The sequence below is a fragment of the Cnephaeus nilssonii genome (assembly GCF_951640355.1).
Source record: "Cnephaeus nilssonii genome assembly, chromosome: 12".
Lineage (NCBI taxonomy): Eukaryota > Metazoa > Chordata > Mammalia > Chiroptera > Vespertilionidae > Cnephaeus > Cnephaeus nilssonii.
Genome location: NC_137083.1, coordinates 38,358,105 through 38,376,862, shown reverse-complemented (window position 1 = coordinate 38,376,862; position 18,758 = coordinate 38,358,105). Strand labels below are relative to the sequence as shown.

The 18,758-nt window shown below is 38.9% G+C and overlaps 1 protein-coding gene across 4 annotated transcripts in view; it reads right to left on the bottom strand.

Annotated features, from left to right (window-relative positions):
- GSAP (gamma-secretase activating protein) overlaps positions 1-18,758 on the bottom strand; it is a 73,871-nt gene that overhangs the window by 37,398 nt on the left and 17,715 nt on the right. For 3 of the 4 annotated variants that reach the window (XM_079786313.1, XM_079786315.1, XM_079786316.1), the window contains exons 6-14: positions 17,785-17,873; positions 15,402-15,471; positions 14,632-14,681; positions 10,348-10,452; positions 10,052-10,111; positions 9,081-9,124; positions 8,117-8,202; positions 2,053-2,130; positions 402-479 (exon numbers count right to left, since the gene is read on the bottom strand). In XM_079786313.1, coding sequence (XP_079642439.1) covers positions 402-479; positions 2,053-2,130; positions 8,117-8,202; positions 9,081-9,124; positions 10,052-10,111; positions 10,348-10,452; positions 14,632-14,681; positions 15,402-15,471; positions 17,785-17,873 — 660 coding nt within the window. The remainder of the gene's footprint in view (positions 1-401; positions 480-2,052; positions 2,131-8,116; positions 8,203-9,080; positions 9,125-10,051; positions 10,112-10,347; positions 10,453-14,631; positions 14,682-15,401; positions 15,472-17,784; positions 17,874-18,758) is intronic. The other variant, XM_079786314.1, reaches the window with a different exon arrangement.

Sequence of the window (18,758 nt, the reverse complement as noted above, 5' to 3'; positions counted from 1 at the left end):
CCTTTGTCCTCTCTAGAAGCAAGGGCCAACATGATGTATTATTGCTCATAGGCTTTTAGGGAACAGCTCACTCACTGTCATCATTTTTACACTAACAAAATAGCTTTCATGATTGCTACTGCAAACATGAGCAAGCTCACAGTGTGGGTTCCCTAAAAAGAGAAATGCATCCTCACCTCAGACCCCCATAAAGGCTGATGGAGTTGGGAGTGGGTGCTTCCCTAGAAAACCTTCTCCTATCAGATTTCAAAAAAGACAGTGATTGTCATTGCAATCCAAACCCCAAAGAGGCATGAGAAGAAGGGATGGACAGAGAAGAAAATGAGATGTAGAGGTTGGGGCATAACATGTAGTGGAAGGATGGATCAGAGCAGAGAGTTGCCCCCCTCTCTCTCACTCACCAAGATTAAGGAAAGTAATGCCCTTTGTCACCTGTGAGTGAGCACTCCCAAGAGCAGCAGTGAAGGTCTTGCTGTACCCTGTGGAGAGAGAACATGTTAAGAAACAAAGAGCTGGAATTCCACCTAAGGCAGTGACTCTTGGTAATACTCTCAACATTAGTGCCTGTGACACTGATAAAGCAAGCAGCTTTGACTTCTAGACTTCATGGTTCCTATCCTTCACCCAAAGGCAACATTAAGGGTAGATGACCTGGATGCAGTCACATTCCAGTAGTTGTTCTGGGCTTATTACAACCTCAGACCTTAACAGGTAGGTTGTGCTGAGAGGGAATGATCCAAAGGAATCTACTTAAGGACCCAAGGGATGGAGGAGACCAGCTGGCTCGCTGGTCCTGGTGCCTCCAGGCTCACTCCACACTCCTGAAGTCATTAAGACCCTCTCAGACTTCTCTGAGTCATTTCGGAATACCACTTCGAGGTAGATTGGGTTAGGCTATCTACTAAACTTAGTGTTTTAGGCTTCACTCTCCACTTTTCTAACTCTTCTTAATCTCAGAAAAGTTTTATTTACTGGGGGGTTTTTTGTTTTAATATATTTTTTATTGATTTCAGAGAGGCAGGGAGAGAAGGAGAGATAGAAACATCAATGATATTTATTTGATCATTGATCAGCTGTCTCCTGTATGCCCTGTACGAGGGCTCAAGCCCGCAACCCAGGCATGTTCCCTTGACCAGAATCAAACCTGGGACCTTTCAGTCCGCAGGCCGACATCTATCCATTGAGCCAAACTGGCTGGGGCATATTTACTGGTTTTAATCATTAATCATTTGAAAAATGTGTGAAAACTTTCGACAACATACCAACCTTAAACTAGTAAAGCATGTATATATGTCTAGTTCTGAAGGTACTTTTATTTTCTTCATTATCAAGTAAGTTATTAAACTTTTTTGACTTGATCTCTAACTTCTAAAAGAAATATTAGGCCCACTTGCAAAATAATAAACTGGTGTGGCCTGGCATAATATTTTTTCAATTTGGGGGGGAAAAATCCATCTTTAAAATTTTTTAACTTCACCTACAGTATATACTACATAAAAACCAATGTTTAAGAAACTAAATAAGCAAAATAAATACTCCTTAGCATGGTTCAGACTAAAACTATTAAAGGACACACTGTGAGCAATGACAGAACTGGAAAAGGTTGCACATTTTAACTCCTGCTCCCTAGGCTGGCTGTTGACATATCAATTTTTGGGATAACAGATACGTGAAATGAAATATCTTAGGTTTTAGACCTGTTAAGGTCTGAGATCATGGAAGCTTTTAACTAAAACCTTAGGTATGTTTGTAAGTTAAATCTACCAACATTTTCCAACTAGTAATAACAGAAAAGCAAACAAACACACTTTGGGAAAATATGTCCATTAGGATTGACCTACAGACTTAGAAAAAGATATAGGGCAGGATGAAAAGTATATGATATATAAAAATATTTAGCTAACTTAATATTCATCAGTGAATTTCTTCAGGAAACGTATTATATAGGTATATGGGTATAGAATGTATTCAATAATACTAAAATCTATCAATTTGCTACTATTTGGAAAAAGTGATTATGTGAAAGTAAAACACAAAGTAAATGAAAAGTACCTTTATGAAAGTAAAACACTGAATATGTAATTTGTTCCCAAGAGTCAAACTTCGGGCTGTAGCACACACATAAACTTCCTAGAAATTAGAAGGTATTTAGTAGAATCATAAACAAAAAGATTCCTAAACCACTTAACCTTACTTATATTCCTTTTGATGTCTTGTCTCAATTTACCTCCTAGATGATTCCCAAACTCTAGAAATGATCTATAACAAGTTGCTAAGAAATTTCAATTCAACCATTACTCAGCACACACTATAAGCAGTGTATGAATAGAGACACACTCCTGTGTATGAAATTTTGGGAGACTAGAGAAGTTTGCAAAGTTTCATGAGATTCTCCTAATATACATGTACAGCCCTGCCCTCTAATCCAGCTTGCCTTCCAGACATTGCTAATAGCTAAATACCCTACTATATCAAAACTGTATCTCCTCTTCACAGCAAGTTTCCAGTCTTCTTAGTTACCTAGAATAAGAGGTGAACTCGGCAATCTTATGGAGCAATAAGAGCAAATGTAGTATGAGAGCCCCCCCGCCCCACCCATATTTGTGTCACTGAGGGCCTTGGCCCAAGGGCGGAGAGCCCTGTATACCTACATTGTCCACCACTCCAGAACACCCTTGGTCTTCCCACCTGTTTCAATGTGTGTGAAACTGTACATCGTCTCTAACAACCGTTGCTATGTGGACAACTAGATAAAGTCCATCGATGACCTACAAATGAGGGAATTATGCTTAAACTGATAGTTCATTCTGATGCTAATGTTTATGTGGTTAACTGAAACAGGAGATTTTCCAGGTGGAAAGCAACTTGACAAAGAGTCTGGAAAGTTCTAGTCCCCAAGCTAATGTTTAACTAGATGTGTGAATTCAATCATTACTCTACCACAATGAACCACCCACCGTTTCCTCCATGAACTCCACTAATTCCTCTATGAAAGAATCACGGTAGAAAAAAAAGTCCATTTCCCATAAGGTTATTTAAGGATTCTGTTATAATACTTATCATTTGTGACTATATTCAATGACATTTAAGACTATTGTTACATTTTATTGCAATAACTTAAATAAAAAAAGAATAACTTTACCAGATTAAAATAATAACAATTCTGTTAGATATAAAATTACTGATATGGTTACTGAGTAAACAAAGATATAACTTTTCTTCAAAATTACAACAGATTCAGTAAGGATAAAAGTAATGCTATACTAAAGCATAAGCAAAAATAATGAGAGTTACAAAAGTCCCATGTAGCACTCTGCCCAGGCTTCACCTTAGATCCACTAAATCAGAATCTCCGGGAGTGAGACCCAGACATCAGTATATTTTAAAAATTGCCTGAGGCAAATTAACTAAATTCTCTGAGCCTCAATTTCCTCATCTGTAAATAAAATATAGAACCTACTTCATATGTGAGAATTAAGTGAGATAAAGATTAGCTGCTATTATTATTATTATTATTATTATTATTATTATTATTCCAGAATAATTTTGCTTCTATTTACAAGTTGGAGAAAGTCACAGTTTGAAAAAACAAAACATGCTCTTAATGGTGTCTGCAGAGATGTTTAATAAATATTCATCAATGATGAAGATAACATCTCCAAGTTGGCTAGCCTTCGGGAAGCCATTTGGACAATGAAAGCTATTATGGACAAAGTTTTCCAAGGGAAATTATCTCATTGTAAAAGGCTCTACAAAATGCTAAAACACAGGCCTAGTTCTGGGAACTTGTGAAGGGCAACTCTTACAGGAAGGAGAATTTACACTTTTCGCCCCTCACTACCTCCCCGTAGGTGGTACACAAAAAAGAACCACAGCCACTGACTTAGAACACACAAGAGTGCACTCAGTCGAGCTTCAAAGTTGACTATGAGCTAGGAAAGGAATGAGAATATTTTCTTTCCTCTGATTTGCCCTCCCACTGTAGAAGATTTATTAGAAAAATCTATATGAACTCAGAATCTTAGAACATACGTGGCCTGACCACAGCAGCAGCACTTTTGCCCACCATCAACTCCCTGAAGCATCCCCCGTCATCCAGGTTTTAATCTCTAATTCCTTGGAAGTTCTCGAATTTCATTTCTCAGGGCAGTAGATTCAGCATAAAGGTTTTCCAAAATGTAAGAAGTAGTGGTGAAAGGGCAAAGGAGCTCCCAATGACAAATATGTGACAATTGAACATCAAATATCATAGTATCATCATTGATGTAAATAGTTAAAAATAAGACCCTGAGGCTATTGGCATTCCTTTCATGAACCCTGTTTTCTGGAAAATGAAGCTATTATAGAGGAAGCCATGTAGGGATTAGACTAGTTGCTCCCTTCTCCAATCCTACTTCACTGAAATGGGTTTTCGTTTGTTTCTTGTTTAAGCACAAAGGTAAAAAGCAAAATCATTTTTGAAAAGTAATTTGGGAAATCCATGAACTGACAACCTATTAGTCAAAAACCAAAAAGTTGCTTCTCTGTCATGTTTCAGATTAAATCTGGAAGCATTGCATTGGAAACAGGCTTATTTTTTTCTATTTCAAAGCTGACTCTGAAGAGCAAGGCTCATTTTCTACTCTCCCAGACACTGTTGAGAAAGGAAAAACAGATTCACATCTCATGCCAGATGAACCTAACATTTTATTAAATAACGTATGTCATAGATAGCCCATTAAAAATTATAGCTGCTACTATTCATGAGACACTCCTGTGGGAATAAAACCAAAAGGAATAAAATCTTCATAGAATAAAAGCCTAAAATGATTGTTTATGTCAGTAAACGGCACCACTGTTCACCTATTTGCTTATGCCAGAAATCTAAAAACAATTCCTCTCTATCTAATTTATAGCAAGTCTTCTCAATTCCATCTCCAAAGTGCATTTCAAACCCATTCAGTTCTCTACCTCTACTGCCTGTCCTAATTTAAGCAGTTTCAACTCAAATGTACAACTACAACCTCATCCTAACTGCTCATCTCCCCATTCTTTCTCTTGCCTCCTCTAACTCATTCTTCACATAGCAGCCACGGTGATCTTTTAAAACTACATATCCAATCATATCTCTGCCCACTTAAAACACTTCAGTGAACGAACATCAATGAATCCTAAAACCAACAGGTGAGAAGTTGTTAAGGAGGATAGTCACATGATGCCAAAGTATCACCTCACAGATTGCTAACACAAAGATTAAATGTAGCTTTACAAGAAAGACAGACAGTGGTTACCACTTAACCAAATGACCAAACATAGCATCACTAGCATTAGGACATCCTGCCACTATATCCACCCTGACCTGGTACAAATAAAGTTCACAATGTCACCTATGAAGTATTCTAAATGTTTAACCTAAATCTAACAATGCCTTTAGTATTAAATTCTAATTTACAGGAATGTAGAGGATAGAGGAAAAGTTCAATAATTCCACAAGAAAACAGTTAGACAAATACAGAATGTGGGACATTCCACAAGGCAAATGGCCTGGACTCTTCAAAATGTTAATGTTGTGAAAAGAAAAACAGGGCAGAGGATAGGAGGTAGGAATTGGTCCACATCAAATGAGACAAAAAGACAAAACTGAAGATAATGCATGAATCTTGATGGGATCCTCACTTTAAAAGTCATACACATATATACATTATATTTACATATTTATATGCATATACATATACACATATTTTGAAATATTTATGGAAATCTGAAAATGAAATAGTTTACTAATTAATTTCTTCAAGTGATAATGGAACTGAAGTTATATCAAAGAGTATCCTTAACCTAAGGAGATACATGCTGAATTATTTTTGACAAATTGCCATGATGTCTACAACTCACTTTTAAAAGGTTTAGTCAAGAGGAAGGAAATGGTACCTATATGTGGAGAGAATGATAAATACTGTAAATGATTCAACTGTTTAAGTAAAAGGCACATGGATATTCATTTATAATCTTGAATTTTTCTGTATGCCTCAGCATTTTCAAAATAAAATATAATAAGGAAAAAAACCCTTTAATGACTTCTCCTGACTCTTAGGATGGAATCTAAAATCTTTCCATGGTCTGTAAGGCCTTCCACCATCTGGTCCCTGCTTACCTCTTCAGCTTACTCTCCTCTTTCTCTCTCTAATTCAGTCACACTGTTCTTGGTTCATATATATTCTTCAAGTCCTAAGTGAAATGTCACTTCCTTCCCTAAACTCCCCAAGACTGGTTTATGGAGGGACTCATGCAACTGAGGGAGATGGGATGGACAGAAAAAAATGTGATGAATTATGAAGGAGTGAGATGGGAAAGAGAGCAATTCTCAGGACTAAGACAGAACAGGATGAATGAATGTCTAGGAGAGAGGAAGAAACAAAGATGGACTGGTCCAACTGGAACATATCTGAAGATACTAATATATTCCATTAAACCTCCATTATATGCTCTCACAGCTTCTTATAATTCTCATTCATAATATTTACCATGATTCTATTTTTAAAATTATGTGTGCACTTATTCAATGTCAAAAATCTACACCAAATAGCATTCTCCATATTAATAAAGACTAGGTCAGTTTTATAATCATTGTATCCTCAATACCTAGCATAGAGAAAGTGCTTGTTGGCTTAAAGAATACCACGTAATTTGGCTTTAAAGGAAAACTATTTCAGTCCAAGTGATACCATTGTAGTTAGCTAGTCATTAACAGTAGGAAAGGAGCAAAGGGAAGGCCAGACATTGTAGGCGTGTCATTTGGGCAGCTTCACAGAAAGCTGCGACTTTGCACTCCCCCGGGAAACACCAGCCGACTCCCTGCAGATCACTGGGGGAAGGGGACTGGACAAAGGAAAGGTAGACTCATGCCCAGTAAAGCTGGGATGACATACAGTGGAGATACTTGCCTTTAAGTCACACCAGGGAACAAAATTGTTGGCCAGAATGGGTGTGGCCACTACAAGCAATGCAAAAATTTGGGAATACTTATTATCCTAAACAAAAGAGTTCAGTCTCTTGGCTCGTATTGCTCTTGGCACACTTGGCTTGTGCCTCTTGGTTCTCCTGCATTTGCCTGTGGGGCCCACAGCCATGCGGACCCCCACATGCCATGGACTGATGGACTGCAGTGGGGAACACAAGCTAAGCTAGCCTGATGCTGTATAGGACCTGGCTCCAACATGGAAAGGAAACTCTGGACACTGGCTCTGATGGTAGCTCTGCTGAAACCCCAGCTACACTTCTTCTATGACTGGGCAAAGGGAAACGGAACTTTGGAAACCCAGGGATGTGCGTCCACGCAAATAGAAATCATTCGTTCTCCCGTGCTAGTTTCAGAAAATTCCTTTTCTCTGGATAACACAAGAAATCCAGCCCTAACAGCAATCGGGGGAGATGAGGCCCACTTCTATCTGTAATATAAGCACTACTTAACTCACATGGTAAATTTCCACTCAATTTGGAATATTAAAAATGGCTATTAGATTTAGTTATTAGAGTTGATCATTTAGATGATTGTTGGGATTAATGAGCATTTTTTCCACCAGATTTGTTCACATAATCATACTCCCCTCCTCTCATTTTCAGGTATACTTTCCCCCCTTTTTATTTTCTCCATCTGCAATACACAGGTGTTAAGAGACCGAAGATGTACACCAACAACTGTATGCCAAGCTTTATTATCAGCTCAGCAGGTGATAGCATGGCACTTAAAGCAGCTAAGTTCATAGGTTTAGACCCCAAACACATCAGTAAGTCTGATGCAAGAAGCATCTCCATCACTGTGCCATTTGTTAAAAGATGAAGCAGGAGAGAAAATCTAGGCTGATTAAATGTGAATCCATCTCCTCTGTTAGAACAATATACAAAAATAACTATTAGAACAATAACCCTGTTGAGTATAGCTTATTTTATATAGCTAGCATATTTATAAAATTACAGTGGAAAAAATAATCTGTTATACAAAAATCCAAATGATCACTTGTAGAAAAATGTGGCCGTTATATTTCATTTTCAAGATCCATACAACTAAACAATGACTACGTTTTGTATAGAACTCAAGTATAGTTGAACAAATGGGTAAATGCAACGTTGGTTCTACCTGTACGGTTGGTAAAAACGCACAGAGTCAGGTGTTTGGATAACTTCTCTTGATCTTGAAGATAACCACATCCAAAGTTGACAAGTCTAAGAACATAAAAGACACAAAATTTTTAATGCATTTAAAAATAACTTCCCTTGCAAAGGATAGTAACCACTAAAATATAACTATAGAAGTAGAGACATGTCCGTGAAAATTTTAAGTATATACATTCCATTGTTTAAAAATTCCATAAAACAGTTTTGTTTTTTAAAAAAATATATATGTGGTACATAAATGATGTGGGCTGGGAAACAGAAAAAAATTATTTTCAACTTCCATTTTTTTCTGATTTACAGGACTGTATATGTTTCAAAATAAGCACAACTGTACATTTATATACGATGAAATAAAGCTAGTAAAACATTGAATAGTTTGGGATTATCGTTGGTCTAATTCAAGAAGACTTTACTTTTTCTGTGCACTGATGGTGTTGTGTCTAGTTTTTCAAAAGTGTTTCATGTTTTTACTAAAATAGTCTGGGGCGGTGGGGGAATCACCATTTGTCTAAAAAGGAAAAGAAGTAACGCAATAGATTCAGTTGAGTTACAAGTGGATTGACCTGTGATTCCCTCTTTGATGGCTACAGAAAAGGGATTTTACGTTTGATTTAAAGGTGGCTGTCTCTGACTCACTGACTCCTTTTATTGAATCACAGGGAGAAGCGTACTTCCGTAGACCAAAATAGGAGGAGACAGCCTGTAGAAATAAATGGCTACAAAAATCAGCACAATTGGCTTTACATGGAAACACCCTGTGTTCATGCTTGATAACGCTGTTTCTATTCCCGATAGAAAACAGAAGGATAAAAGAAGACATAGAATATCTGATTATCCTTTTGTCTGCATACCATAGATTAGGCATGAATATAACCATTCTGCCCACAAGTGTCTATGAAAATTAAGAGAAATCTTTGACAACTTACTTAAATCCTGAGTCACTTAATGATATGTCCAAAGGTGCTTCAAACTGTCAAAAAGTCAGGAGAAAACAAACAAAAAATGGCATTCAGTGACAACAGTGCTGAAGCTGGACACTGGTGTGCTCGCCTAATGATGAAGAGCCCATTTAACCATCATTGTCTTCAGAGGTTATTCTGAAGTTACACAGCGCAGGAGGTCCATCGGGAATATTTTGGAGCTTACTACAATCACAAGATTCACCTGTGTTTATTTCTCAAAGGGCTAATATTTGGCAAACTTTGTTTCAGATGTGAGTATCATAAACGGATTATATAATAAGCCAATTAAAGGGAGTAAACTTTTACAAGACATGGATGGCCACATAAGGAAAGAAGGAATGCATGTCTTTAGCAGGAGCGTGGATGAGTCAAAAAGGGGGAGGAGGGAGGGATGCAGGAAGAATATATGAATTCTTATAATGGTATGATACCAATCTAGACCAATATTAGTCCTCATCAGGAAGAATAATACTGTACTGCCCATTACAGATAAAAATATTTGTGACTCCTCACCCCAAGGCTAGCATTCCAAATAGCTTTTTCAGGAGTCATGCTAGATTTTTACTAATTAAACTATGCCCTCTCACTGACCTTATTCTCAAATCCTCCGACTTCATAAATCCTTTGGCATCAATGACTTGTAACTACTTAAAGCTATTTACTATAGACCACACCTATTACCTTCTACTAATCCTCACTCTTACACCTGTTTCTTTCATGGGAAGCATTCAGTTATCAGAAATTTCCTGTGTATATTAATTGCAATTGTTATAGTGTTGAAGCCTTGAGATGGCAAAAAGTATTTTACTTGTTCACACAACTGACAAATAGCACATCAAGAGTGCTAAAATGCTGTTAATGATAACAATTCTCTTTAAAAAGGGGCAGCAACATGTTAAAAAACTTCCTCTAGCCCAGTCATTATCTGGACTTACCATTAGGTTAAAGTTCTCATCAGCACAAAACTGGATACATTTTAAGGTACTCCTTGACCTCTAAAAGAGAAAACCAAATAAATGACATTTTATCCCACTAAAACCAACGAAAATACGAGTTAAAAAACAAAAGAGCATCAGAGAAAGCAGCAGCCAAGAAGCAAACAGTAATGAAAAGCTTTTCCTTCTTTTTAATAAACCACCAATGAAAACGCAGTCACTAGTAAATTACAATAGCGATAAAGTCAAAATTCAATTGTACCTATAAAAAGGAGGGCCACCGGACTAGCTTTTACCTTCAGGTCAATGTAGTATAATCTCTGCTCTGCCATATCCCACTGAGCCCAAACAAAATCCTCTGCTATTCTCTCTCTTGGGACATGGCCAGAATTTTTAATCACCTAAAGAGGCAAAAAGATTTTATAAATAAGTATTTTAAAAGAAAAAAGATCTGGAATTCATTCTTAATTTGCATATTTTATCTGACTAATACATGTAAATATTTCCACAGTTTATTTTTAGCAGCCCACCCCCCAAAAAAAACACATACTAGTACATATGGCAAGTTCTTTTAGAAAAGATGTAAGACATCATTTCATTACTTGCTCTTCCCAAACACTTTATAATATACTATTTTACTCTAGTCCTAGTTTAACAGACAGGCGGGTGGTGTTGAAGGCAAGGCCACACCTCCCACAAGTCAATAGCCAGGTTAATAGGAGAGCCCGAGCTTTCTGTTCTGGACACAACCCACTCAGGTCTCGATGACGAGGCCTTCACGGAGGCTGGGCTGCCAAGGGAGAACTCAGGCCCAAGACCAAGGCAAAGCTCCCCACCTCTGTATTTCTATGGCACTTGGGCATGCTCCTGTCACAGTTACTCTACGTCTCCCCCGTGAGAGCGCACTCTTCTATGCCACCTTCCAATTCTCAATGCCTGGTTTCTAGCACATAACAGTTCTCAAGCAATGCTTATTCAAAAGAAGAAAAATGAGATACGGTGTGTAAATTGCCAAGGATATTAGAAGTTTAATGCAAGGAATTAAGTATTCACGTCCCTCAAAATGCTTTATGTAGCAAAAGTAATCTATATCGGACAGATGAGGAAAGAATGTAGACAGATAGAGGTAGAAGTGAGAAAAAAAAAAGGGAACATCAGAATGATCCTTTTTCTTTTCTTTTCTTTTCTTTATGTAATAATTTGTTCTATTTATTTATTTTTTTAATTTAAGTTCTTTATTGTTTAAAGTATTACTTATGTCTCCTTTTTCCCCCATTGACCTCTCCCCGGCTGCTCCCACCCCCTAGCACATTCCCTCACCCCCTACTGTCTATGTCCATTGGTTATGCTTATATGCATGCATACAAGTCCTTTGGTTGATCTCTTACCTCTCCCCGCCCTCCTCTGCCTTCCCTCTGAGGATGGACAGTCTGTTCGATGCTTCTATATCCATCTTCATGCCTAAACCCTCTCTAACCCTAACAGGGACTTTGCGATTGAGGCTAACTTGGAACTTGGGAAGGCACAGGGCATGCAGAATCGTGCTCCTCCGATTCTGGCTTGCCGGTGTCCAGAGGCTAGAGGAAAGTGTCCCTGGAGAAAAGATCCACGAGGGCCTGTTTGTCTCTAAACCTTGGAAAGCCGTCTTGTTTCCATTTTCCTGAAAGGTGTTAGGTTCAGGTAGATGTGGGAACTCTTTCAGATAAGGGTGTATGCTGACAAGCTCTGGCTGGTTTGGCTCAGTGGATAGAGTGTGGGGGGACTGAAGGGTCCCAGTCAAGGGCACATGTGCAGGTTGCCGGGCTCCCTCCCCAGGTGGGGGTGTGCAGGAGGCAGCTGATCAATGATTATCTCTCTCTCTCCTCTCCCCTCCTCTCTGAAATCAATAAAAATACGGTTTAAAAAATAAAAGGAAGCCCTAACCAGTTTGGCTCAGTGGTTAGAGCATCGGCCTGTGGACTCACGGGTCCCAGGTTCGATTCCAGTCAAGGGCATGTACCTTGGTTGCGGGCACATCCCCAGTAGGGAGTGTGCAGGAGGCAGATGATCGATGTTTCTCTCTCATCGATGTTTCTAATTCTCTATCCCTCTCCCTTCCTCTCTGTAAAAAATCAATAAAATATATTTTTTTTAAAAAAATAAAATAAAATAAAATAAATAAAAATAAAAGGTATATACTGACAGCATGTGGCAACCCAGGTTCACATCTCTAGAGCTATGTCATCTCTGAGTCTTGGTTTCGTTATTTGCTGTAAAAATGGGATGAGTATAATACCACCTCCATCACGCAGGAATGTTGTGAGAAATTCGTGGAGCCACAACCGCCTCAAGAAGCTGTGCTCTAAGCCTTTCAGAATGAGGGCAAAAGTGCCTCTCACAGTAGGGCACACGTGGACCAAGGGATGCTGAGGCTGCACCCTCTCGGCAGGGAGAGGAAGTCTTTCTGGGCTGCTGACCAGTGCCCGCTGCCCTCGCTGTCTCTACAGTGTCTTCTTGGCTCCCAAACCCTCTTCCAACCAGCCAGTCCTTTGTCTATGCCCGTCCCCAGCTTCTGACCCCTGCTTGTTTATTTACATCTCTCCCCTAAGTTCTCATCACAGGCTTTGGGATCTTGCCTGGTTCTTTCCTCTCTGACCACTGGCCCTGATCTTACCCTCCCATCCACTTAGTCACTGGTGGCCCAGAGCTCTAGCCACACATGTTTTTCTAACCACAGATGGTCATGTTCTAGCCTGGCCTCTTGATATAAGGCAATCAATAGTAGATACATGTTAATAAATGTGATTTTCCATTTCAATTTTCTTCACATACTTTAAAATGAAAATCTTCAAACAAACACTATTTTGATGCTGATTTAAATATTGAAGGACATTTTAAATAACAATAAGATATTAATATTGCATACAAATTGTCAAGAAAAGGACAACCCAGTAGAAAAATAGACAAAGAAAAAACAACTAAGCAATGTTTAGAAAAATTCAAATAGCCAATAAGCATAGCAGATGCTCAAACTCACTAATACCAAGGGAAATGCAGACTAAAATAATATCAACTTACACCCACCGAATTGGAATTATTTTAAAAAAGACAAATACTAGTACACCTATCAATGGTATGGATAGAGAAAGGGTTTTGTTATACTTTGCTTGTTAAAACTGTAAATTGTTACAATTTTTTTGAAAAGCAATCTGGCAAAATCTATTGAAATTTATTAAAACATCAATCCAATTATCCATACCTGAGGATTTAACCCTGAAATATGTGTACCAAATATGGAAAGCTATAGACACAAAAATGTTTGAGACCATTTCTAATGCAAACAAATAAAATAAGTTGGTAACCAAGTAAATGTACATCTGTGGGAAAATGTTGAAAACTGTGTACATTAAGTACTTCTAAAGACAATAAGTTGGAACTATTCTAGGTGACCCACAGGTCATTTCACAAAGTTGAATGCGGAAGGAGTGAACAATAAACAAACCCCTAGGTGTGTCAGGGGTGAGGATGAGAGACAACAGATGTATAAAGAAAAGGATGATAGGATACATACCAGGTTGTGAACAAAAATAAAGGTGAAAAGGCAAGGGAGAAGTGGAAAACAAGCAAAAAAATAATAAAATTACATAAAACCCCAGCATATATGTTATGATCCCACTTAATACAGATGTATGTATGTGTATCTATATATAAAAAATTAGAAAAAAAGTTATATATTTATTTAGTAACCTGTAGGGATACCCATGATATAGTACATAAAAAGCAAAAACAAAAGCAGCAAATTAATATATATGTTATAATTCTATTTTGCTAAAAACAATTGAGTCCTTGTATACATGCACCTGAGCAAGGCAAACAGTGTGGAAAGAGTCACACAAGGCTGTCATTGTAAGTTATCTCAGGAAACCAAGATTGGAGGCTGAGATAGAGGTAAAGAGAACATTTAATCCATATATATATTCTAGGTTTTGTTAATCCTCACCGGAGGATATTTTTCCCTTTTTTTCTTCTTCTTTTTTTTCTTTTTAGGGAGAGTGGAAGTGAGAGGGAAAGGTAGAAACATTCATGTGAAAGAAACGCATCGACGGGTTGCCTCCTGCAGGAGCCCTGACCAGTGGCGGGGCTGGGAAATAGCCTACAACCAAGATACATGCCCTTGGCCAGAACTGAACCTGGGACCCTTTGGTCGGCAGGCTGATGCTCTCTCCACTGAGCCAAACCAGTTAGGGCCCCTTTATATATCTTGTATTAGTTTGCATTTTACAATAGCAACATTGTAAGTTGGAAGACAGCAAATAAAGAAAATGCTGTTTCCATAATGTTAGCCTATTTTTCAATGTTTTTTATTGATTTTAGAGAGAAGAAGGGAGAGGGAGAGAGAGTGAAACATCGATTATATGGGGGATGGAACCCACAACCTGGGTATGTGCCCTGAGCAGCAACCTTTCGGTGCACGGGTCGACACTCAGCCAACTGAGCCACACTGGCCAGGGCACATTAACCTATCTTTAACAGTCTAGAAATGTCGTTCTTGGGAGGTAGCGGGGGCAGGTTCTGAAGCAAAAGGGATTTCAAATACTTACCACTCTATTTCCATCTTCTTGGATGACTTGAATATGAAATTGTTCAATATCTTTAAAGAAAAAAGCAATAGAAAGATCATTTAATCTTCATGAAAAACATGAGTACTACTTTTTCACCTAACCATTGTGAATAATTTTTATAAAAAAGGGAAATTAAACAACTGACTGAAAAATATTATCACAGACAGTAATCTCACAATAAAGGTTCAAAACACAACCTCCCTTTACAGTCTGTTTCAAGTCCAATATTCACCCTGCTCCTCAATATCAACAATGCACACGTAAACCTTTCTGCTCCCCTGCGTTCCCTCAACAAGCATTTGCCTCCCCTATACCATCGGTCTTATGTGCAACTAATAAGGGCTCATTTGTTAGGGTTTACTTGCAGTTTCCAAATACCAAACACCTGTTTGTATGAAAATATCTAATAGAAAACTCATAGAAGATATCCGGGGAGGCTTTTCTATAGGGAGCAACTTCACATGAACAAAACTAAGCATTTCGGGTCAAGGTGGAGATGAGCCCTTTCTCTCAGTAAGCAATGTAGATTCATTCATCAGACTTGCCTTCTGCCAGTTCTAGTTACAAAAGTATGAGACAGACAGTTGGGCAACAGCCCCTCTACAGGAGTCCCAGGTCTCAAATGGACATTAAGGGTCCGCGGAGCCTCAACACTGGTGAGTGGACCTCTAGAAGATTCAGTCGTGGCCTATACTTCAATAGGAGAGTCCACTCATGAAGTCCCATACATCACCTAAGGATGCACTTACATTTCTCTTCTGAAATCAGTAACAGATGGTTCTCTGGAAAGGGATGACTGTCCACATGTGGGTAGAGGAACTGCAAAAAGAAAATCAATCAAAACCATGAGCAACTACCTTGCTTACACAACTATTTCAAAAGCTGTATTTGATCACTATATTGCCACAGACCAGAGAAGGGGCTGGGAACCACAGAACAGGGTAGGTGAGTCACACATTTAGGCACGCACTCATTACAGATGGAAGCCAGCAGGAAAGTGGAACACTTTCAGGAGCTCCGTTTTCCAGGGGGAAATGGACTGCAGGTCTAACGTAATTCATTTAAGTGGTAAGGCTAAAGTGTAAGCTATCTCTAGAGATGGGGCTTCCTATTTGGAAATTGTGATTCTGAAGTCAATTAGAAACAATGTGACATTTGTACAGAAAGCTCTATCTCACATGGCACAAAATAAGAGCGATCCATACATTGGTTGTGCAACCAAACCCTAGTATTTCATTAGAGAGCTAAGTAAACGTACTCTCCATTACAACCTCAAGTCCCACATCCAACAGGCAAAGCACAACACAGCCAGGGACTTTCCAAGAAAGGACAGTGAGTCACCGTGTGGCATGTGGTGGAGGACTTGCAAGCCTCAAAGAATGACTGCCCCTGAAAGGAAAGGGGGGTCCACCCCACTCCTCCCCCTCAGTGCTCTCCCGTATGTGACAAGCAGGCAGCCAGAAACCCATGGCCTGACGCTGTCGACTGTGATATGAGGGAGCACTGGTCACGGGATGACACTCCAGTGACTTAATGCTTTCATTATCAAAAGGTTCACTATAAATCAGCAGGCTTGTCTAGTAACATGAAAGCTTATTAGAGAAGATCCACCAGTGAATTTCACTTTTCCCCTCCAAACTGGAAAGCATACTGAAAGAACACAACCTTTAACCTCCCTATGGTATAGTTGGCAGCCTCTCTACAGACCAGGAACATTTTCGTCAAAATATGTTACCTGGTGTCCTCACTTTTCACAATGACAAATTGGAAATAGAAATGGTCCATTTTTAAAATTATCTGTAGTCTGGTTTCCCTTTTAGAATTGAAAAACAAAACATTAACTATATACCGTTCTTCATAGCAATAACTTCAAAATTATAAAATAGATAGCAGGTGCAGAATTCAGCTACAAAAGTAATACAGAACTTAAGTATCTCCTGATGTGTGAAATGGGGCAGATGGAGCAGGGTACTTGGAGTCCTGGGGAGAGGAGAGGCACAGATGAGTGACAGCACATGGATAACGGAAGAGTAGGTGCTCAGTGTCTCAACACAAGGAGGTGTTCCCACCGAAGATGACATGGCCTCCCCTGGGGCCACAGAGGTGGCCGGGGCATGCTCGCTTAGGACTGCGACCTGGACAAAGGTGCTGTGGAGTTCTAAACCTCTGCCTGGTCCCTGTATGGCAATCAGTGAGAACATGATTTTGAAAGTCCCACTTAGGTGTTGGTTGTTTTTCTTTCTTTTATGAAGCAACCCTAGAGCAAGGCCTAGAAGTCAGAATATAAATCAACAGGCTTCAGACACAGCTCTACAAAAGCCCGCAAGGTTTGGGGTATTTTTTATTTATTTATTTATTTGGCATTGTGAGTAAGAAGCCATAGAGACGTTAAGGAAATATTTATCTTCCCAAATGTGGAGCTTTGATTGTTCATATTCATCAATGGGAAGTTCGCACGATAGGGGTGTAGATGGGGGCCTAATTATCCACTGGAACTATCTGGAAGATGCACCTCATGCTGCAGGGAAATGCTCAAAGGGCACCAGGTTAGGGTCCAAACCTCAGCACTAGAAATGTGTGCACTGGGTAACAAATCTTTCACCATTTTGAACATGTCTGCAAATGACTGTGAAAAGACCATAAGTATTGATTTGGGGTTACAAATAAATTTTAGCAGAATTTTTAAATTCAGAATGAGCAAGCAAACAAGGAGGGCTGCCTCTATCTAGTCCCCTGCATTGTTCACACAGTGCTTCTACGTCCACTTCATGGAGTTGATCAATTACGGGGTTAAGTCATTTAATCGTGGATATTTGACCTGTCAACCCTATGAATACATTAAATAAACTATTTTAAATTTACCTTAAGTATGTTTTTATATTTAATATTTTATTACATAAAACATTACCTTACTATCAGACAAAACATGATCTAATAGAGACAGGGGAACCAGAGTTTTAAAGATTTCCATGTTTGCAAAGGGAAGAGCTGATAATTCCTGCCATACCATTTCTCAGAGTGCTTTGAGGATAAAATGTAATCATGTATGTGAAAGCACTTGGTAAACACCATTGCCTCTAGGTTCAGGCCTTTTGATTAATGAGATAAGTGTTCAATGACAAGCTCACTCACCTGAACCCAAACATAGCTATCCACTGCTTTTAGAACCTTCACATTGTTAACGGGGTGGATTTCAACCAACAGCGTTAAGCACTTTGATCCTACAAAGTAAAGGAGGCTTTTAGAAATGAAGACCAGAAAATCACACATTATTTTCTCCACATAGGTCTGAACTTGGAAAATGTACGTGTGTTGCCTATTATATTACACAAAGAAAAATAATTTTCTTAAAGTTTACTGTGCCATTTCTTAGAACCCCAAACAGATCCGGAAAACTTCATAAAGGAGAAGTCGATGCACGTGGAGTGAGGAACCAGTTCCTCCCATTCCTCGGCCACTTTCAGCACAGCTTCACAGGCCCTCACAGCTTCTAAGTCTAAATAAGACAGTTTGCTTCAGCGTCACTCCAGTTCTGCAGCACGGTGGCAGACGTGGTTTGTACGTGGAAATATGAAGATACTCCTGATGCATGAATATGTTTCAGTTGACAGCACCCATCAGTAGGACAGGGACTTGGCTTCCCTCAGGAATGGGCAGAGCCGCTCTGATAAACACCCACTTATTTCCTCAGTGTCACATTCAAGCAAATGCCAACAAAGATAGCAGCTAGGAGGAAGTCCTTGCATACAGGCTATAATGGGATTATCACAAATATCCAAATATAGGCCAAAAGCTCCCCTCCCTCAAGATTAAACTTCAAAAGGAGTTGCCTTATATTTGAGTTCTTATAAAGACTACTGTTCTCTGGCACTTTTCAATGACTTCATTTTGAATGACAATGTACAATTTGGGGATAGCACAAGAAAATCAAATGTTGTGTGGTCAATGGGTACTTGTAGCTTCGAATAAAAATCCAGGATCATACACCTATTAAAAAGGACTGTATTTCTAATAAATGGGATAGAAACAAAGGTGAGGTGCTTTAGGAATTTGCCTGGTGACTCAAAAAAAAATGGTTCTAGGAATAAGAAAGACCGTGGTGTCAA